Genomic DNA, 24,169 nt, shown 5'->3' with positions numbered 1-24,169 from the left:
GTTCTTTAAAGATACATGCTGATTAATTGCTGGAACTTGAAGCTTGAATTTTTTCTCCTCTCAAGTGATAGGAGAAAAAATTGAAGCTTCAAGTTCCAAGAAGGTTCTAATTTTTCTTTCTTGCAGAGAGAGCATTCACTGCATTCATCTCTGAATGAGTCATTCAGAGAAGAATGCAGTGATTATTATGACTCATTCGGATTTCTTGAAATTTTGCCATTGGGGGCTTCTTAGGTTTGGTCTAGGTTTCATTTTCAAAGCTACTTTTTTTCCAAATATATTCATATATTTGAGTCTACAGTTTTTTGTTCAAACATTTTTTGTTCACATCTTTCTTTACATTGTAATACTTACTTTCAGATATTAGATTGTGTACATTGTAATACTTTCAGATTGTGTACTCTTCTGAGCCAATCTGAAGATATCACTATCATTCACCACATAAGACTTTCCCTTTCCTTGCATTTTCTTTCTCACAGTGAATTTATGGATATCTCATCTTTATGTTAGAGTATGGTGAGAGTAATTATTAGTCATATGCCGAGCAGAAATCCAGCAATTACCAGATTTCTGCTCATTAGGATGGGTTGAGTCCACCCTAATGAGGGACCTATGATGAATTAATGCAGCCGGTTTATCACTCCTCTGCTACATCCCCTAAGGGCAATATTCATGACTGTAATCCGTGTGTGTTCACAGTGCCTGTTTGCCTGTTCTGGAGAATGAAAAACCTGAGTTTCCAGGCTGAAAAAACCCCTACCTCCATATGAGACCAGCTAACTCACCTTTCATCGAAAGAGACCGAATCCCAAAAGAATCACGTTACTTTTGGGATTCGAACCCAGGTCTTTCTGATCAAAGGGCTTCATCTATATTTACTGAGCTGCGGAGGCTTGATATTCATCTTTGCTGAATATTAGGTCTATTCCTTCCTGTCATTGAACACTACTACTATTGAATAAACCATGTTATCATTTAGTCTCTCTTTTTTTTTTTGTCTCAGTAATATCAATTATAACCATGTATTTCTTTTATTTTATTTCTGTCCATTTTCCTTTAATGCCTTTACTTTAATGGCACATGAAAAAAATTATTTAAAAGAATTTTACCTGTTTTCTTGCTAAAGTTGCATTTCTGTAATTCCTTTGCAAGCTTGCCTGCTCTTTCATTTATGCTTTGTGCACTAATGTTGTCCTGTTCAATTCTGTTTAACTTAATTTGCTCTAGTAATTGCCCTTGCATGTTTTAATTGACGAAAGTCATGAAGATACTTGTTTAATCAGATGGTATCCTCATAATTATATTCTTAGTGTAATTTTTAATTATGTTGTACCATCAATCACATTTTGGTTTTTTAAGCAATTTTGAGGTAAGTTCCATATTACCATTGTTTCACATTTTTAATATCTATTTTGAATGCATTAAATATCAGATACCAACTTTATTTTATTGTAAATTAATGTAACAGCACACTGAACCAAATGCCTAAAACCAGTAAAAAAAAAAAAAAAAAATTGGAAGCCAGATGAACAATAAATCAATGCACGATTGCATTTATTTTATGCAGCCATATTCCTCTTGAACACTTGTTGAATAAACCATGTTACTCAAAATCTTGACTATGCTTGGTACTGTTGGTGGCAACAAGTCATATTCTGAAAACCTAGTTCTGGAGACCAAACATAGTTCTATGTTTGGTCTCTAGAACATAGTTATAGACCAAACATAGTTCAGACTTTCAGGAAGTAAAGTGGTGGTCACACAATATAATAAAAATTCTACTACTGACTGTGTATGTGTATGCATGCATGTGCGTAAGTATGGATATTTCTGATAATTTTCTAAAGTTGTTGATTGGGTTATCTGGATAGTGTGTGTGTATGCATGCATGTGCGTAAGTATGGATATTTCTGATAATTTTCTAAAGTTGTTGATTGGGTTATCTGGATAGAGTTTAAAAAACATTCTAGTCCTGATGAAATTTTAGTTCATGTATTTGCAAAACAAAGGCTATGCTACTTGAATACAATTTTTGACAAGAAAAACAGAAAACAACATAATACTGAAACATGATTAGGTAATGAACTTGGTATGCTCGTTCCCCCCCCCCCCCCCCCATGATTACTCCCAAGTTTTTTCTTTCTACAGGAGGTTGTAATGATTTTGTGAAATTATGTAGCATGATGCATGAGGAAAACAACACTGATAAATTTGTTTTGCATGTAGCAGTATCCTGTAGACACTATAGTGTATTATAATTTAGGATATGATATGAAAACCAAGAAGTACAGTATATTAATTAGATTCATTAGGAATTACAGTTTAATAAACATTAAATGATAAATGTATAAAGATGCCAAATACTGTTTTTGAGTAATGCAAATTTTTAATATATTTAAGAGATTTGTTGGCATTAATTATTTTATTTTATTGTTAATACATTTTCAGAGTTTCTTTGGGTTTGGTCAGACTGTAGATATTGATGTTGTTCTCGATGGTGCAGAAACAAGAAAAACTGCAGAAATCAAAACAGAAGAGGGAAAAAAAGAAAAACACTTTTTATACTATGATGGTGAAACTGTTTCAGGGAAGGCAAGTTTATTTTTACCCTTATTTTAATACTAATATTAAGATGGTAAATCATCAGGTTTCATCTCAAATTTTCTGATAATAGGATTTGTGTGTATGTGGGGTCAATCTTTGGTGTACTAGTACATTCTTTGTCTCTTAAGAGAGGATCAGTGTATGAAAATGGGAAATAAGGTATATAGAATTTAGGAAAAAAATGTAGATGATGTTGCCTTATAGTAGGACTTGAATACATTGTATGAATTGTGGATAAGTGGAGCTGACAGTTCGATGTTGCAAAGTGTAAGGTTCTGAAATTTAGTAAGCAATGATGAGATGTAAAGCACACACTTAGTGGGGAAACTTTGAAGGAGATAGAGGAAATGAGAGAGATATGAGTGGTGGTAGGTAAGAACCTGAAATTTAGAGGCCACATTGCAGAGGACCTTGATGTGTAGAAATAAAGGTTATAGTTCCATTGTATAAGCCTTAATCAGGATTTGTGGATTATTCCGTACAGATTTGGTCATTTGGTTTTCATGGTGGTGATGAGGACATGTTAGAAAGGTGCAGAGGAGTTTCATAGAAGTAGTAACTGGTCTTTGAATGTAGGATATGAAGACAGATTGAGGGAATGCAATTTGCAAAGCTTCATGAATAGGAGGATATGATTGAGACATAAGTTGCTCATGAATTGTTACCAGGTTAACATGGAAGAAATTTTTCATAGAATGGGAGAGGAATGTAAAATAAGAGGTCATCCTTGGATACTGTATAAAGAGGATGTGAACAAAAAGAGTGAAGAGAAGATTCTTTGCATGGAGAGTGGTTGGTGAGTGGGCATTGCCTGAGAGTATGGTGAATGCAGATTGAATGGGTTTAAGGACATGGTCTTAGGAGCTTTGTGTGTGTGTGATAGTGTGTACCTCATGCAATAAACCTTTGACTCTGTGGAGGTCTGACATTAATAATAATAATAATAGTTTCTGCATTTTTTTAAGATAATAAAATGTCAGTTATCTTCATCTAATGTAGTACAGTTGACCCTTGAACAATGCGTGGGTTAGAGGTGCCTATCCCCCCCCCCCCCCCCGTGTTGTTTGAAAATCCGCGTATATCTTTTGACTCCCCAAACACTTAACTGCTAATAGCCTACTGTTGACTGGATCAATAACATAAACAGTTGATTAATACATATTTTGTATGGTACGTATGTACAGGTATCCCTTGCTTAATGTGGGATTTGATTAACGCAGCAAAATTAATTGCGGCAATCCCTTGATATACACAGCAAGAGTTTTGATTAACGTGCCTTGAACCCTGTGGATCTCGCAGTTGATCTGACAGATTCATGCCAAATATTTAATATAAATATTCTTACACAATTCAGTGTATAGCTTGGAGGTCATGAGTAGCTGTGCATTCTTATGTTACGAGTAATATTCTGCACTGTTTTTTTTGCTATTCAGTTTGGTTTAACACGTTATGTAAAGGTTTGTGATATTTGATAGTAAATTGTATCTGAGAGATACCATGACCTCCGATGTCAGTATAGTAGTATGGTTTAGTTTTTTTTTTTTTTTTTTTATTCTTTGTTCAATAATTTCTAGATTGTAACTAAAAATAAATAAACCATCATGTATTACTGAAATAGAGAGCCAAAGGCTTATTTATCATACATCTCCTCTAGGAGATGTGCTTTACATTATGGAAAATACTAAGGAAAATGATTTGGAGCTTACTCCACCTTTACTACAAGTTACCCATAAGGTTGCTTATGCTTGCATCTGCCGAATCGTTTAGTTTCTATATATTCGGCACGAACCTCTTGTAGCTTCTATATTCGGCTATGAAATAATATTGGATTCAATATCCACTTAATTTGTACCATGTATTATATTTGCAGTTTTTTTCTTTATGTTTTATTGCTTGTTTGCCGAGGTCTGGAAAGTCATTTTGCTTGTTATCGTAGAATTTATACTGATAAGGAAAAAAAAAAACTAAAACTGTTCAAATGACTCTTGATAACTTCTTTTGATAAAAAGAAGTTATCAAGAGTCATTTGCAGTAAATAATGTAGGTACAGTATTTATTAAACAATTACTTTGCATTCATTTTATATCTTTCCTAAAAGAGTACCATATAAAACTAATTATTAATACATTAATCGATCATGGACGAATTGTAATTTTTACCATTGATTATTAGATTTGATTAACGCAATTTTGATATATGCAGTAACATTGAGAGATTAATTAACCGCATTAATCGAGCGATACCTGTATTATATACTATATTCTTACAATAAAGTAAGCTAGAAAAAAGAAAAAGATGAATCATATGTCTGTCAATATGTACATCAACATTGTCTTATATGATACAAAACACTGTCAAATAATGGTCAATTAAAGATCAATATATAATTGATCTCTAATTAAATTCATATTTATTTACAGATGTTATTCATGCATTAATAATTAAGAAGCAGCAATATGATTGCTTTATGGGAGTCTAGTGCAATCGATACAATTGCTTTGGGCTAGTCTATTCACTAATGAATGAATCATTATAATTTTTTATTTTATGCAGTTATGATTTAATACTATCTGTACATTTGTTCACATTTCTTTCGACTGCAAATGTCCATGTATGGTCTGTCAGTTTTAATAAAGTTTAATTTTTTTATAATAGATTTGTATATATTTTATGGTAGTAAATGATAAAATAGACTAGCATCTACATATATTTTATGCATTCATGACATACCTAACTTTTTCTTAATTTTTTTGATATTTCTAAGCTACACGGTTCATCTGCAAGTTTTTTCAAATTGTCAGAATCTCTAAAAAAATTCCTAAATTAAAAAAAACTGTGTATAAGTGGATCCATGCAGTTCAAACCCGTATTCTTCAAGGATCAACTGTATATGCATAGTAGAGAAAAGTTGTTTTGTTTACTGGTTATTAATCTAATTAGAAAATTATTTAGAATTTCTATAGAATATTTCATGTAGAAAATTTATTTTACTTAAAAATCTTGATCAGCCAGGCTAACTGGCCAAACTTTTTAAGTAAAATAAATTTTGTACATGAAATATTCTATAGAAAATTAATTTTACTTAACAATAAAGATATAGAATGGAAGTTTTCATACCATAATATGGTTTACCATGATGTCTGAGTTATAATTTTTTTTTTTTTGAACGCTTAATATGCTTGACCATGATTTTATGAAGTATGTGAAAAAAAAATTTTCTTTTCTCATTTCAGACCTGTAAAATTTGATGTCACATATTAGTGACAAGTTTATATATAGGAGTAAGTACTAAACCCACAAGATACTGCTCCACAGAACAGATATTACAGACATTGTGCACTGAACGTACTTTATCAAGCCCAGCAAATTTTGATCTATATTTGCATATTTATATAATATTATAATTTTTTTTGTTTTCCACAACTCTTCAGTTTTTCATCTCATCTATTGGATAGCAAGATACACTGTGTAAGTAGCACAATTGTGAAAAGAAATATAGAAAGCAATCTGTGGTCATGCATCAAGAGCACTGATGGTAAAATCAGATGTATGTTTTGGAATTTCAGAACATTTGAGCATTTTTCATTATAAAAATGAACTTTTTAATGATTCATTATAATTTTACAAGTTGGTTTATGATGCACTATAAAAATGGATAAGTGATACTAGTGAATCTGTTCCAAATAAAAGCAAACTTAGTGCATCTAAAAGTTACAGATTTCAAAACAGAACTTTACATCATTGAACAAGCTGAAAGAGGTGGACATGTGCCTGTTTTGTGCCGATTTGACTTGTTTTTTTTCATATAAAAAATGAAAGGTTTTTTAAGTATTAATTTTTTTAGGAGGTTTCAAAAACATATGCTTTACATTTTAATTTTTTATATAGTTTATTTTGACATGCATATTTTTTTGAAAAAGTAAAGGTCATGAAACACTTTGATTTTTAAAGTGCTATCTATGTGTCATAGTAGCAACATAAAGAAACAATATAGGTAATATTTGTGATGGAGAAAAAAGTGGTTACATTGTTTACTGATCATGAAATTAACTTACTAGGACTTTTTTTTTTGTACGAGTTAATTATGGTAAGCAGATGCTCACTGTATTTGGTTATTTAATATTAAAATAAATTACTATTGCAGAATTAAATCCATGTACTTTATTGAACATGAATGAATTAAATCTGTTTTTGGTGGATGAAGAAGTGATTTCCATTATCAGTAGATACAGCTGCTTTCTAAAGCACACCATTTTTTTCACTGATTGAGTACTTTCTTTCACTACAGTTTGTTGTGCTGCAATTATGGTTTGTACTGATGCTCTTCCAATAACATCAAATGGTACATGGTTGGTGAGTATTATATATATATTTAAAAAAAGATATGCTATGATTAAAATTAAATGTCTGAAGCAATTACTCTGAAAGATTGTTAATTGAAACGAGCAGTATTAACATAGTGGTAGAAAACCAACAGGAATGCAGTAAGAAATACATATCTGTACTTGAAGTATAAATATGTATTTGTGCATTTGGAAAAATGACAAGATATTGCACCCTCCTACCAGAAAAGACCTGAGTTCAATTCTTGGAAGAATGACAAGATATTGCACCTTCTTACCACCTCCATCTTTATGTGGGAGAGTTTTTCTTCCTGGAAACTTGGGATTTTTTTCATCTGGCATACAGGCAAATCAGCCAGAAACATGCAATTTACTGGGGGGAAAAAATGCTATTGGTGGGCTGCTGTTGATGATGATATGTTGGATAGCACCATTGCATGTAGAAGGATTAAGTATCAGTCATAGTGTAGAGTGACCATAATTATGACCATAATAAAATAATTTGTTAACTGAATTAATATATTATAATTTATTTTGAATATCTATTAATGCAGATGGAACTATTCTCCTGCAGCCAATAGTGCACATAATATGACGTACTTTCAGTTGAATTATTTATTTTAATGGTTTTCTATAACTGTATTGACAATGGCTATTAAACTTAGCCCAAAAAAAAATAAATAAAATAAAGACGTTAAAATTAAACATAAGTGATTCTGGTAATAATATTTTATGATGAATTTCCCAATGGGGAAGAGATGGGCACTGACCATTCACAGTTTTCTAAACAGGAAATGCAAATTTTGAAAAGCAAATACTCATGAAAATCCTTTCTTTCTTGAGGTATGGATATGTATTTGTGCATTTGGAAGAGATAACTATAATGAAATACTCATGAAACTTTAAGTTAGTTGCATCCACCAAACATAAATAACTAACAACTTCCTACAGTGGAATTGTCCTGCATTCTCAAAACATGGATGATATCTAGGTTCTTGTTCAGGAACATAAGCTATTGTGCTTCTGTTTGCAAATGACATATTTGAAACATAGTAAATTATTATTATTATTATTATTTTCGGGCTACTCCAGGGAGTCCTTAGACTCATCGAGGGAGGCCCTAAATATCATGTCCACACAACTATACGACATTCTCACAGTATCTATCATACCTTGCCTTGAACTCGCTCACTGTCATAGCACCCACAACAGACTCTGGCAGCTTATTCCACTCATTTACCACTCTAAAAGTAAAGAACCCAGCTCTAACACCACTGCTAACCACACTCTTGCCCAGCTTCCATAAGTGTCCCCTAGTTCTCCCACCACCAGTCCTGATCTCAAAAATATCCTCTGAATTAATCTTATAGAATCCTTTTAGCAATTTGAATGTCTCAATCATATCTCCCCTTTTCTGCCTATCAACCAGTTTCTGCAACCCACAAATCTTCAACCTGTTCTCATATGGTTCATTCCATAGACCTGCTATCATCTTAGTCACTGGCCTCTGGATCCTCTCCACCTCCTCCCCATCGAGAAGGAACCGAGGTGACCAAACCTGGTCACCTCGGTAAATATCCTACATTGTAGTATATCTCTGTTATCTGCAAGGACAGGATATCAGATGGACTACCCATGGAGGAATTTCCATCCCTGTGGGCAGCCATACCCCCTTTTCAACAAGTCCTACTTAAATGAGAGGCAGTTGCTGTTTGTCTCAGTAGGATCTCTTATTATGTTATGATTATACCCACCCCACTCATCACAGATATTTCCCGGGATGACCTTGATGATATTATGTTGCAGTTGTAAAATGATAACATAGCAGGGAATTTAAATGGCTACAATAATCCGAGGAATAGTACACACACTAATATCAGAAGAAGAGTTGTGGAGCGCATGTTTGACAAAAATAACCTATCCCTCCTGAGCATTGAGTGTAATGCCTTTCTCCACATACTTATCTAAATATTCACTGCTATTGACCTAGTAGTTTGTTCACCAGTCTTCTTCTCACTGTTTAAATGGGAAGTAGACATCTATGGGAGGGACTTTATTGGGATATCCACTTTTATGTGAGCAGTTGTGTATTCTCTCATGGGTATCACAATGGAAGATATATCAGGATGACTTGAATTTTTTCTCATAGCAGAATTTGAGTCTACTACAGTTAACTCCTCTCTTATTAATGAATCAGTGAGTCATATTACAGTGTATAATGCAAGCTGTTACAATTGCAGTACCCAACACATAGAGTTGGTTTCCACCTTTCTACAAAGCATGATGGAATTCAGAATGTAGAATAGCCAATTCTTACCCTAATCAAACTTTGGGGTATCTTTTGTAAATATCTCGCAACACAAAACTTATTTGCTTTCAAACATGCTCGTGCTTAAACACAATACATTTACCATTATAGCCAAAAGATCTCATCTATCCAATTTCTATCTTCTCTCATCAGATCAACAGACATCAAAGAGGTCTGAGAAAAAATTCTGAAAATGAAAGGCATGATACCACCCACCCTTATTGTATTCTGGAACAGAATGGATGCTCAGCTGCTTGCACCCAAAAGCAGTTAGATATACTTGGGAAAGTTTTGCCAAAACACTGGCAATATCCTAGAATTCCTTTCCCTATTTTTATTTATTTAATCATCATCATCATCATCATCATCAAATTCCTGCCATGTACCCCCAAGGGGTGTACAGGATATGATAGTACTACATGGAAAATTTACATCATTACTAACTTCCTATCTACAATTTTCCTCCAAATCAGTCTGTTACTTGTCAAGACTCCAGTCAAGACTTAGATGACAGATCTTATATTTCTGTCATCTAAGGCACTTTGTACTACTGTATCAATCCACCTATATCTTGGTCTTCCTCTGGGTCGTTTTCCTGCCAACCTGGCAGAGAACACTTGTTTTGCTAATCTTTCCTTGCCCATTCTGCTTAAGTGACCAACCACCTGAGATTAGCTCTACTAATGCATTCCTGGATGCTGACAATGTCAAGTTCTTTCCTAATATCCTCGTTTTTAATATGATATTGCCATTGATGCCATCTGTTCACGCCTATAATCTTTCTCAGGACTCTCGTATCTGCGGTCTCTAGTCTTTGGTCAAGTGTTTTACTTCTGACCCAGCTCTCAGATCCATAATGGTTTGAACACTGTATTGTATACAGCTAATTTTGTGTTTTGACTAATTTTTCTCTTATTCCATATAAATTTATTCAGTTGACTTCCTACTATAACAGCTTTATTGATTTTGTTGTCTATTTCCATATCCAAGTTACCATCGTCATTAAAAATCGTGCCTAAGTAACTTAAATGTTTTACTTGTTCTATAGGTTCTCCATTCGCAATGCAGTTGACATTTTCAATGCTTCTGCCTATTTTCATTGTCTTTGTCTTGTTATTGCTGACCTTCATACCAAATCTATTACAAGAGTTATTCAGTTTAGTCAGGGAATCTTGCAGACTTGTAGCAGATTTATTTAGAAGTATAGCATCGTCCGCATAAAGCAAAGAGCTGTTATTAACATCTCCAATTTTGATATCATGTTTAATACCACTTTCCTTCATAATATGATCCATATAGATAATGAATAACAGAGGGGATAATGTACATCCTTGTCTCACACCAGATTTAACATTAAACCATCTTCCTGTACTTCTTTCAATTCTAACTGCAGACTTACAACTCAAATAAAGACTAAGTATTGCTTGATATAATGCCCCATTGACACCATATAACTGTAGCATATTGAATAGCTTCTCTCTTGGCACCAAAATACAAAATAATGGTATGTTTATTTATTTATTATTATTATTTTTTTTTTTTAAATAGGAAAACATCAGATTCTATTCACTTTGAATGTTTTCCAACCAATGCTGACTTCAGGACCAAACCATATTATGAGATAATCAACATCTGTCACCATTGTCCATGGATCAATTGCTCTGCTTATTCCCAGAATTTTCTCTGACAATGAATTTTTACCTTGCAAAAGATAATTATCGTTGTTTTTTCAAAGCCAGGTATGAATACAAAAATGCTAACACATTACCGTCCAATTGCACTGACCAACTGCTTGTGCAAAACATCGAAAAAAAAAAAAAAAGGCTATTTGTCATCATTTAGGTTTCTGGAGATCAGAAACTTTTTTTTTCCAAGATTCAATCTAGTTTCTGAAAACATCACTCTGCACTGGAATTTAATCTGACCAGAAGTATCCATTAGAGATTCTTTTTTTAAAAAAATAATTGGTCAGTATTGATTTTCTTTGAAATAAATGGAAAATAAATCATGAGCGCTTAGAAGAGAATGAGGAGTTCCATGTGTTATTTGTATTGTGCAAGACAGAATAATACATGGAAAGAGGAAGTAGAGTGGAAGTTGGTATAAATGAGCTGGGAGAATGTGAATCAGGTAGTACAGGATTTTGAGAGTAATATTAGAGATTGTGGGGCAGAATGCATGTGTTGCCTCAGTATTATATTGGAGAGTTGAGGAGATGAATTGTGATAATATACCTTGATAACATGATAGCAGGGATGTGTAGGAAGAGATGTTTTGAATTTAGATGTCTGGAGTGCATTTGAGAGAGAGAGAGATATGAAGTCATTAAAAAGAGTCACATTTTTTTTGTAGGCATAGGTTTCTGTGGTTTAGCAGTTCATAAGAAAGATTCCGGTAATTGGACTACATGTTTATTAAGGTAAATAACAATAAAAAATTTAAAAAAAAAAAATGAAAAGTTTCATAAGTCGTTTGACTTGCATCTTCAGGGGGCAAAGGTAACTAAAAGTTTAAACACAAGAAATGAGAAATTACTCAAAATAGTTCATTCTATGCAGTTGAGGCCTTCTAACTATTAATTAAATTAAATATCCGAATGCAGATTCGGTAATGCTAAGTTTGAACAATGCTGGATGCTGTCACATTCTGTTGTTCACATTCACATTGTCCAAGGTCTGACTTGGGTATATTTTTTATTAAAGCTGACCAAACTTGGTGTAAAATTAGGCCCTGGTTTTTGTTGCATTGCATTGGAATTCTAAGCATGTTTGCAGCTTCTTTAAATTTTCTTATGAAACAGTTTTTTTCAATGTAAGACATATTTGTTTTTTGCCAGAGTACATTATGGCCTGTGGAAGTTGTATGGTATGCTAGGCCTGATTTGTGTTCTCTTCTTTTTTGCACGTCTTTTTGGTGTTCGTTCATGCGAATTTCCCCCGATCTTCCCATCTGGCCTACATAGCAGATGCCACAGGAACAATGAATTATATAAACACCTGGTTTTTTTAAAGGATGATGTGGAGGTTTTGGGGATGTAGAAATCTTGAAATTTTTTCCAGAGGTAGAAAAGCAACTTTGATGTTATGTTTGTTTAGTAATTTGGTCATTTTTGTCTGTAACATTCTTGATGTATGGAAGCACGATTGTGTTCTTGAAATCTTGCTTTTGTGAGATGCTTGTAGGAGGTGTTGAGGATTCTTTTTATTGTCTTAGGTTCATAACCATTTTTTTTTTTGAGGATCTGTGTTAAATATGAATTCTTCATTTCTCTGTTTTTCTGTGCTGGAAATATTATAAGCTCTGTCCATATTTTGAGTAATTTCTAATTTCTTGTGTTTAAACTTTTAGTTACCTTTGACCCCTGCAGATTCAAGTCAAATGACTTACGAAACTTTTCGGGTTTTTTATTTTTATTTTTTATTGTTATTTACCTTAATAAACATGTGGTCCAATTACCAGAATCTTTCTTATGAACCACATTTTATTTGTATTGAAGAATGTGTAAACAGATCTTGTCACAAATGGTATGGCCACCTTTGACTTTTTTTTGTTTTATTTCCAATTCTAAAACAGCATTGCAGATGAAAGATTAGGTTGTCTGAAGAAATATCAGTGAAAAGATCCAGAAAAAGATTTTAACCCAGTGAAAGATTGTTGATAGGAAACTAATAATGAAACCTTAATTATGTAGGACTGTTTTTGTATCCTGTACATCTGTCATAGATATGTGCCATCAAATGATGATGATGACGATGAGAAAATGATGCGTAAAACCAGGTCTGAGAGTGAAGGACTTAAGATCACATTTATTATTTATTTTATTGCATGCTGTGCTAGGCATTGGCATGGTAATGCAGTTAGTTCTGCAACTGTTGCCTGGTAGTATTTGATGTACAACTTCCCATAAATGCCTAAGGACACCTATGTAGTACAGCACAGTTTGAGAAAACTCATGCTTTTGGTCAGCTAGACCCAAAGCTAGACCTTACTTTTTTTTTTTTTTGAGCATGTTGATGAAGCACTTTTCCTGATAGTTGTTTGTAACAGTTCAATAATAACTGTAGCAGTTTTACCATAGTGAAAGCAAAATTTGATATACCTGTTCTCTTTCATGTCACTCATTTCAGAAATTGCACAACCCCATAAACAGCTTAGCAGTGAACTACATTGGCATGAAACATTACAAACTAGAATGACAACTCAACAGACACTATTTATCGCAAGTCACAGTGCCAACAGTCCATGTACTTTGTCCTCTGACTTCATGAAGGAAAGGATTTTTCAATTCATGGCTAGAGGAGAACTTACAAGATAAGAAATGATGAGTATCAAATAAGCTTAAGATATTGTACAGTATGGCACAAAAAAAAAAGTACTGAATAACTACAATAATATATGTTATGTTGAAGTTCAGTACTTTTTTTTTTCCCATACTGTATAATGGACATTTTCTGTGACAAAAACACATTTACAATTTCTTACAGGTGAATATTACTATGAAGAAGCCTGGTACAAAGTTGGAGCATCAGGGAATTAAAATAGAATTTATTGGTCAGATAGGTAAGTATATTTTTGAAGTTATAATTATGTTCACTTTGCAATCAAGAGAGAGAGAGAGAGAGAATATGCAAAATTAAAATGAACAATTTCCATAATTTAAGATGGTGATGAAATTGACATTTCATTTAAAATGAAATGTCAATTTCTTTGTATTTAAAATTTAATTTTAAAGTTGAATTTCAAATTAAGTTTTTTGATTGAGGTGAAAATTCTTGAATCTGAAATAGTTAATTTTTTTACACCTCCCTTTTTATCTTAAGGTGAGTAACCACCCTGATACAGAGATAGCAGGTTCTTTCCTTTCAGAAACCTTTTTCATCTGGTATATGAAAATCCTATTGATATAGCTCTCAGTATCTCCACTGACCTAGCTCCAACTGAGAAGACCTCAGTCAATATTGAAAGTGTCATGGGTCCTTCCCATAGTGCATGGCCGTATACATTTTAAAAAGGAAGTGTGCTGTATGTTAAGTCATCTGCCTTGATATACAAGTAGTGTTATTGTGAAGTTACTTTTTGTGGAAACTTTTGTTTGTTAATTATTGAATTAAAGGATAAAAAACAAGAATATAATTTCTTGTCATGTTTATTTTACATCACACTATTATAATACTGTGGATAAGAGATAGTTATAGCAAGTTTTTCCACTCTGAATCAAATGTATCTTATATATAAAGAAATTTTATTATTATTATTATTATTATGTGACACCTCCAGGGAGTCCAAAGACTCATCGAGGGAGAGTGTGCCAACAGCATCGAACGATTGATTCCCTTTCAACTACTAACCGCCCTCAAACTTTCTTAACTTTTTGCGTGAGCCATTAGTAGCATAGGCTCTACCAATTGACCAACCTTTGCTGGCAATGTGTGTGTATACACACACACCCACACACATATTTTTCTGACTAGGCCACTTGTTTATACACACAATAATTGTATTGCATTTTTTTAATTTTAATTTTATTTTATCCACTAATGCACAATTCCGTACCTTCTTTAGTATGCAAAATGCAATTCATTATGGAGATTCATAAGGTGTCCTAACTGGGAGCTAGGACCATAAACACAATGAGAGCTAAACTGGTTAAAATCGTGTTTCCGTATGTATTAGCAACATGGTGTATCACCAGTGGTGAGCTACAAGGGGCTTACAGGGGGCTTGCCCGATCCCTTTGTTAAATTTTTCTCAAAAGATGCGAGCCCCTTGTTCTTCTTGTATACTTTTTTATTTTTTCAAAAAAAAACCAAACAAACATTTTTTGAAATATATTAAGTGATAAACTCATACCTAACAAAGTGATTTTATTAAATAAAATATAGTTACTGTTACTACCATTTTACAAATAAGAATTCACTTTTGGTAATCGCATATAAATAAATAGGACTATAAAATAATGCCCCTTGATTGGTACTGTTGATTATCACTTTAAGTATAAAAACAAAGAGAAATATAGAAACGTACTTCAATATTATTGTGTTTAGATAATATTTTGTTTGCCATAAAAATTTCTATTGCGAACAAAAGAAATTTATTTTGTTTATAAAAAGTGGAGACTATTTCATATACAATTATAAAAGATTTTATTCTTATTATATTTTAATAGTAAGAAAATGTTTTCTTATGTAAGATAAATTAACACAGATGATTGTGTGCAAATATTTCATGTTTAGATTATGAAATATTGGTTTAAAAATGATGGCCTTTACAGGTTGTCCCTTCATACTTTTTGATTGATTAAAATTTAATAAAACTTTTTGTGTGAAGTGAAATACAGCTTTTTTTTTGCTCGACGATGTGAGCCCTTTGTTAAAATTTCATAGCTCACCACTGTGTATCACCATGCTATTACTCTGATACTCCAGATTGGAGTATTTCCTTTTACTTCCAGAAGAGCAAGCTTGCTCTGCTGGAAGGAAGAGTTTGTATGTGGAAACCTTTCATACTGTTTCTGTACAGAGTACTTATCCTCTACTTATTTTGCTACTTGTATATAGAAATGTGACTCTTTCATTAAGTTATCTCTATCTCTTTGAGTCTAAGCTCCCTCTGAGACCTCAAAAATGGCTGCAACCAATCTGGCTTGTAAATCTTGCCATGATACACACAGCTGTACATGCCCAAAAAGGAAGTATTCTGTGCATTATGGGATAGAAAAAGAACAACTTGATGTAAAGGTTACTTAGAGGGATCACAAGTGAGGAAGAGATCAATAGTGTTTGGAGACTGGTTAGTTATCTGGTATTCTGGTAGATATGTGAAGTATTTGTGTAAGATCATTGTTGATACAAATGTCTCAGCATCTCTACCTGCTAGATGTGTGCAGTTGGCAAAGGAATGACAGAGTTGTAAACATTAAAATCTCTAAGGACGACTACCTCACAGGTAGGAAAGTTGAACTGGAGAATATTAACATTTAAAGAAAGTAAATAAAAAGTTCAGAGTTTTTTGTGGCATTAAGAATGTAATAGAGACAACAAATAAATTTGATAGAATGGTACTGAGAAAATTTTAGCCAAAGAAAATAAAAAAATAAAAAGTGAATGAGTTTGAACTCAGATGTGGTATATCAGAGCAAACGTATGCCTTCTTTGAGAGAATCGGAGTGTGTAATTGGGAAAATGAGGTGAGTAGTTCTTGAAGAAGCTGGAATTTGAGTTTCTTTTACTAAAGAAGTGTTTGATTTTTCAGACTCGAAGTGGAAATGAACATTGAGGTTGGAAGTAAGACCTTGTATATTTTTGGAGTGAATCTGGAAGCCATAGAGGTTTGTTTATATCTGCTCTGCATCTGTTTTCTCAGTTGATGTTACGAGTTGAAATTGAGATGACGTGACATGGAATTTACTATAATGGATTCCTTGCTAAACTGTACACATGGAGAATTTCATTGAACTCTTCCAAATCATAACCTTGTCCCCCTACCTTCCACCACCACCACTAGTTGGATCCCCACTCCTGGCAGAGTGGCAGCAAGATTATTTGCTAGCTGACCTCAGCATTAGCCTCGTAATGCTAACACTTTTATATAACCATTATCCATTGTATAGATATACATTGTGATTTCTAAATTGTCCAATATTTGGTCCAGTATAGCTGCCAATCTGCAGACTACTTTAAAGTTGTACCCTCGAGAAAAAAAATGCTTGATCTCTCAATGATCATTGATGTAATTCTGAAAACATTACCCATATTGTGTGCTGGAAGAAATGGGAAAAAGGAACAAAGACTTTGCTCTGTAATTCAAACATTGTTTTTGCCTACTTCAAGCCTCCAGTAAGCAAAGTGATGGTATTACATTGGCTGATGAAACTCATCTAACTCTTTGTGATGACTAATACCAGAGAGATTTGGTCTTTTCTCTGATCTTTACACCTCACGTACTGCTTCCATTAGTTCACTCTTAGATAATTTTCTCTAGATGGTGTAATCTCTGCTGGCTTTGGGATGTATCCAAAGCTATTAACAGGCCAATGAATGTGGTGTAGGCAGAAAATTTGGTTGCTGCATATTTGACTTCACCAAAGTTTGACACATTGTAGATGGTGGCTAGAGCATCAGTTCCATGAATGTTTGACTTCTGTTTTATTCTAAGATGCTATAATCATACAGTTTACTTGGCTATCCCCATTTAGTCTTCATCCTCATTTTTAATCTCAGTATTCAGAATTGATTTTTGCAAGCCTTATTTCTTGCATTAAAGTTCAGCTGAGCTAGCTTACTGAGATTATATGGTTAATTTACAAATGAGTGCAAGAGCAAAAGAAACAGTAAAAACATTAAGTTTTAAAATGTGCTCAGGTTATGTTAAGCAAATTCTTTGATATTCAGATTACTCTTACTGTTAATGCTTATGAGCCTGAATAATATATTGATTTTGCTGGCATACTGATAAATTATGGCATTTAGTAAATTAAAAGAGAAAGCATTGCATGTACTTGAAAAACCAAACATGGAACTTTGTTTAGATCCTCTAATAACTATAATGGTCACGTTAGTCTTATACTTTGATTTTGGATTGGGAAATATGTTAATTTCCCAATTATCCAGTTGCATTTAGAGGGTAATTTGCTGGCTGTTAGCAAGGGCACAGTTAATTATATGCACCAGGAGTCAATTGATATGCAAACCCACTCTAGGAATAGTTAATTCAAGGTTTCATTTTGAAGATTGGATGATTGAGAGATCTAGATCCAATAATGAATAGAATTTTCATGTTTGCATTATATGTGAAATTACTAAAGGGTGATGTGACTTGCATCCAAACATATAGTTCGTTGTTCAGCCTGTAGTAGTACAGTTGGTTCTCCATATTCACAGGTTCATGTTTTTGAATTGGTAGGTGCCAAAATACATGACTTTAATCCTGCAGTGAGTGGCATGTAAGTAGGATGGCTTGTGACCTTTGTGTGTGTCTGCATTGTGATATCCAGTTTGGAAATCCCAATATCAGCCAACCCTGCTTTTTCTCCTGCCTCTGACACCCTTACTACAGAGGAGTACTGAATCCTGTGGCAAATACCTTGGTGCATGCCCTGTTCTCTATATATAATAAAATCTTGGTACAGTATTTTCAAAGCATCAGTCATTGTTGTAAACAAATTAAAACCTTTTGAACATATTTAAACATTTTTCTGTTAATTGTAAATGATTGCACAAATGTTTGGGCATACATATGTAGAAAACAACTGGGACTATTTGAGTGAAAGTATGGATTTTCATAGAATTTCATGTTTTCGTGGGAATTGTTGATACATAGTCCCCCCCAAATATGGAGACCTAGACTGTATATTAGTAGTCTAGGTATTGGTACAGTTAACGAACTTCTTAACATTGGATTTGAAGACCTGTAAATTGTACTCTTTCGGAAATACATTAGGGTTCCAAAAGAAAGCGGTAGAGGATTGAATGAAAAATAGACATGTGTTTGGAGTTGTGAAATGCAAAGGAGTGTTGAATATTGACTGTATGTATTGCAAGAATTATTGACGCCAATTCCTAATGCATACATGAGGAGTACCTGTTCATGATGGAGGGGCTCACTCAGTGTAATAATACTCGCCCTTTTCATTTTTCCTCCTTTTTTTTCTGTGTTTTTCTTTCTATATTTTGGGTCTGATTCTTCTGAGTTTTTTTTTTTTTTTTTTTTTTTTTTTTCCACTCTCCTGTCTTCCAGACCACTATCACTGAGATCAGTGCCTTGCTGCTGCTGCTGTGCAACCCATGCCATTTGGAAAGCAGGATCCTGGTAATCTTGCATTACTTTGGTCCCTAGTTTGGCATGCAGACAGTCCTGAATTTCTTTGCCAGGATCATTCAGCTAGTGGATTTGATTGCAAGAGTCAATAGTGTTGCAGTAAGTCTCCTTTCCCTGGACAGGGCCCAAGGTTTATTGTGGCAATATGGTATCTGGGGTAGATCTGGCATTTCACTTCTGAGTACAGTTGTTGCTTATTAGACATTGTACATCCATGTGTGGTTGCATGGTAGATAGGGGAGCTCTGGTGTTGAACCTCGCCTCTTTTGAAGATGAATAATTTTTTATCCTCATGTTTATATTGGAGGAGCCTCAAAACTCCAGCCCAATACAGAAACATTTTCATATTAACAGAAAACATCAGAGATATCAGCAAATACACATTTCATAATTATACATTCAAAAGGTAAATGTCTGATAAAAAAAAAAAAAAAAATTCAAGCTTTTTTATTCAGGATTTGGACTGAGGGACATTCTTGTCCAAATGGCTACCCAGAAACAAAGCAATTCCTAAACGTAAGGAGAATACTAGTTGCAAATTCCTCCCACCCAATACTTGCATTTTTTTTTTGTCTTAGGAGTAATATTGGAGTGTTTAGAGCATATGGGACTTCCTGTATGCTCACAACCTGCAGATTTGCTTCACATTGAAAGACCAAGGAGTGATGGGCATAAGAAGAATTCTTGCAAGCAGAAATGGTCACCTGGTAGAAAATAATCTTCCTGGGACTTCTTATTAGCTCTGCTTTATATCCAAAGTGGCAGCAAAGAGCATGAGAACAGGTACTGTAGCTGCAAAACACAAAAATGTCCTAACTGTGAGGGAAAACGAGGGCCTACTGAGCATAAGCTTGCCAATGTGGAAGTGATGCATGAACATGAACAGAGCTAATTTCAGGGTCACTTGAACAGAATGGGAGAGGAAAGATTAGGAAAGCAAGACAATGATCTAGGTGGATTGAATGCAGTTAGAAGTGCCTTAGAAAACAAATATGAGATCTGACAATTTGGTATCCTGACAGATAACAGACTAATTTGGAAGAATTAATTAATAAGAAGTTAAATATGATGTAAACTTCTCATGTAGTACTATAATAGCATTGTATCTGTATATTCCTTGAAGGTACATATCAGGAATTGAATGTAGCAGTTGCTTTTAATAACTGTCTGTTCTATTGAAGTCTTAATCAATAATGTAACATGTAGATTAGAAAAGTAAAAGATATTCATGGAATTAAATAACCTGAAAAACTCTGTTTTTTGGTTAATTAATTGCACACCTCTTGAAATGTATTTTGTTCATTGCCTTGATTTCAGATTGTTTTGAGGTGGGAGAGAACATATGTGGTATTCTTTGTGACATTGGTGGTATTCTTTATACAATATCAATATTTGAGTGTATTACATGATTTCTAATGTTGAGATAAATAATTTATAATGTGGGATATTTTTGTGAGGATTGCCTATGCCATGTTTTCCTCTAAAAAAAAAGTAACTAAAAATAACCCAATTAGTGCATTCCATGTTGTCCTATGAGAATGTATAATATGCTTACTATTTGTTGCTCTGTTTAGTTTTATTTTAACTCTGAATTTGATTAAAAATAATGTTACTTTAATATTTACTTTTGTTTTAAAATATATAAATCTAACAACAAGAATATATTTTTTAAATATTTCAGAATTGTACTATGACAGGGGAAATCATCATGAATTTACTTCATTAGTCAAAGAACTTGCAAGGCCTGGTGACTTACTTCAAAATTCTAGTTATGACTTTGAATTTGTAAATGTTGAAAAACCTTATGAATCATATACTGGGGCCAATGTCAGGCTAAGGTAAGTAATGTGTAAATTTGTGCAGTAATGCAATATCATCATGAAATTCTTGATGTACCCAAAGGGGGGGGGGTCTATTGCAATATCATTTAATTGCATATTTATTTGTTCATAGTATCTCATAATACTCAGATTAAATAATATGCATATTTTAAAGATTTACTGTAACTAAAAGATATTATATGACAAGAGATCAAACAAGTGATCATAATGTGTCATAGTTTTTCATGTAATCAAGCATTGAAGATTCTGAATTAAACGCCATATGCTTAATGCAATGCCAGGTTAAAATATCACACAACACTATATTTATTATTATATGCAGGTCGACAAAACTTACTGTTAATTAGCAGCAGTTTTAAGATTATATTTGAGCATTTATAATCTGGAAAGCCAGTTGAGTACCAGCTGGCTTTCCATGTTTTCATGTTTCTGATGGCTTTTTTCTGGTATTGATATATATTTTTGATTGTCAGAGTGGTTAATATACCCACTCTAACTGGATATGTTTTTGAAGCTCACCATGAGTGTAGGAGCATGATGATTGCAATTGCCCTTAGGTGGGAGATGAATTTCATCATCTGATGTGAGACTACTGTCCTACTTATCAAAGGCCTGTTGAAAAAGTTCAGTGTTTGGTTTCTAGAATAGGATTTCCAGACTATATAAAAAAATATATATATATTTAAAAAAAAAAAAAAAAACTATCCATAGTGCTAACATACTGTAGGTTTACAACCTTTTGTGGATGAGAGAGACATAAAAATGACAAATAATTTCAGACATCCAAAGAATATCTTTAATGTTTATTTCCTTAGTCATCTCTGATTGCGTTTATGGTACTCTTTCCTTCATTTCTATTCCAAGCTTTTCAATACAGAACATCTTCTGTATTCCTACTGAAGTCTTCCCATGATTTTTTTTGTTCAATTTTTTTTACATGTAGCTTAGCTTTCTTACATTTTTTCTGTTTTCTCTTGGGCACATGCCAACTTACTAGGAACTTACAATATACTTTCGACTGTCTCTTTAACTTCTTGAGTGTACCCCATGAAGTTAGGATTATTTTATCCTGGTATATACCTTCTCAGCTGCAACAATCAGTGTTTTCTTCGTTTCTCCCAATAAGACTGAAAGATGTGGTTCTTGTTTTCAAACTTTGATTTTTTTATTATTATTATTATTTTTAAATAGTATATTTGATTCTATCATTTGCCTCTGAAAGCTTCTCAATTTTTATTATTTGCTAACGTTTTATTTTAAATATCCTGTATATCTTTGTGTTGAACAAGTATGAAAATATCACCAATAAAATACTCATTGAAACTTTTTGTATCCTCTCTTCATCTGAATATCTTTATGTTGGAGCATGGTATTAGTAATGACTACTCTATATCCTCAGCAGAAACACTGTTATTATTAACTTTCCTGTTTTCTTCATTTCCTGGTAGGGGCAAATTCTCCATACTCGCTGCGCAAGCTCATTTCTTGAGAAAGAAGTAATATTTATTTGTAATAAATGCATGCATTTGTAAGCATTACATTTAGGCTTTTATTTTTGTAGACAGAAGACGTCTTAAGCTTGGGCAGCAATAATTGAGCTTTGCGTTGTGGGTCGAAGGCCAATGCTTGCTCATATAGTCAAAGCTACATTGGCTTGCTCAGTTGTGTGAGCTTCCAGGTCCTTGCTACAGCACTGTGATTTCATGCACAAGCATAGCCATTTCCGCTTCCTTCATGTCATCTTAAACACAGGCCATACGCAGTGAAAGTAGCTCTAGCCAGTGAGCTTCAGCCAGCCTTTACAAGTGTGCGTGTTGATTAGAAAAATTAAGTTACAACCAACTTTTTATGACGATGTCATTGGACCAGTTCATAAAGAAGAACCGTAGGATAGAATTTGTATTAAAGCAGCTAAATTGAAAAAGATAGAATATCATTTGTAAAATAAATGTTGTATTTGTATGAGTAAATGTATATAAGTTTCTAAATATATAGTTTTAAATGGTCAGTAATTCATTATTCCACTAATCAGACTTCAATCACACCTCTCACTCCCTGAATGATAACAAGAGCAAGCGTGAATTTCAAGACCAGCATTCGCCCCTGTTTCCTGGAGACATTTCTGTGTCCAGAATTTATTTCTTCAGTAAGAGGAATGAAATCTGACATGATTTTATTTTGACAAAGGAAATATAACAGAAATTCCTCTACATCTTTCTTAGTAAATCCTTCTGTTTTTCTTGTGGAAAGGCTTAGACGTTGGCTATGCATTTTTACTAAATAGCTTAAGGAAATTACAACGTATATTAAGATATACATTAAAATAAATTTTAATACACTTCCAATATTTCGGCAAAGTTACGTTGCCATTTTCACAGGAACTTAAAAACAAGACACGTGCACGCAAGCACAACAAACAGTAAATGAGGACGAAGCAGGAAGCTTTTCTTTCTCCTAAAGGTCCTGATGGTTCCCCCTAGCAGGCAATGTCGGTATTATTGGGATTGGGCTGAAGGTCTTCTGATGTAGGTTTCCCAAATTTGGGGCAGTCTCATGCAACCAAATTTGTTGAGGTTTGGATTGTTTCTTAGGGCTGAGGCTGATTTCATGAAAAGCCTTTCTTATTTGAATTTACTATGGTGTATTATCGTGGCTTTCTTCCACTGTATTCAATGGCGGGTATTCAGCGCATGGTCTGCAAGACCAGAGTGGCTGTACTGGTGAAACCGGATGTAGTCCTTGTGTTCTGAAATTCTGATATTAGCTGTCCTGCCTGTTTGGCCAAAATAGGACAGCTTACAGCTGCACGGGTACTGGTATACACCAGGTAGGTCTAGTGGGGAAGGTTGGACTTTAGTAGAGCGGATAAGGGATGCCAATTTTTTATATGGTCTGTAACAAGAAGTTAAGTCATGTTTTTTTAGGATTTTTGTAATTTTTTCTGAGGTGCCTCGTATATAGGGTATGGTGATGGATTTAGAGTAATCCTTGTTGTGGGGGGGGGGGGTTATGGTTCGTTGATTTCAATATTTTTTGGACTTTTTTTTTGGGGGGGGGGTAAGCATTGGCTGAGAAAGTGTTGAGAATGTGGTTTAGTTTTGTGGTTAGGACATTGTCATTTGAACTGATAAGTTTAGCCCTATTATGTAGGGTCTTAATAGGGCTAAACTTATCAATAACACCATATTGTTGTAAGGGGGGGGGATTGTTGGTGAATGTATCTGTCTGTACGGGTGGGTTTTCTATAGACTGAGATA

The 24,169-nt window shown here is 33.7% G+C and overlaps 1 protein-coding gene across 6 annotated transcripts in view; it reads left to right on the top strand.

Annotated features, from left to right (window-relative positions):
• LOC150101153 (vacuolar protein sorting-associated protein 26B-like) overlaps positions 1 to 24,169 on the top strand; it is a 133,206-nt gene that overhangs the window by 17,263 nt on the left and 91,774 nt on the right. For 5 of the 6 annotated variants that reach the window (XR_016549116.1, XR_016549117.1, XM_090401099.1 and 2 more), the window contains exons 2-4: positions 2,449 to 2,592; positions 13,740 to 13,815; positions 20,753 to 20,909. Coding sequence is in view for 4 of the 6 variants with exons in the window: in XM_090401099.1 (XP_090257225.1) it covers positions 2,449 to 2,592; positions 13,740 to 13,815; positions 20,753 to 20,909 (377 nt within the window). In the remaining 2 variants the exon portion in view is untranslated. Of the gene's footprint in view, positions 1 to 2,448; positions 2,593 to 6,892; positions 6,958 to 13,739; positions 13,816 to 20,752; positions 20,910 to 24,169 lie in introns of all 6 variants that reach the window. The other variant, XM_090401100.1, reaches the window with a different exon arrangement.

Source organism: Typopeltis vanoorti, chromosome 12 (assembly GCF_054136105.1).
Source record: "Typopeltis vanoorti isolate ZY-2024b chromosome 12, IOZ_Tvanoo_1.0, whole genome shotgun sequence".
Taxonomy (NCBI): domain Eukaryota; kingdom Metazoa; phylum Arthropoda; class Arachnida; order Uropygi; family Thelyphonidae; genus Typopeltis; species Typopeltis vanoorti.
This window is presented reverse-complemented; position numbering and strand designations above follow the sequence as displayed.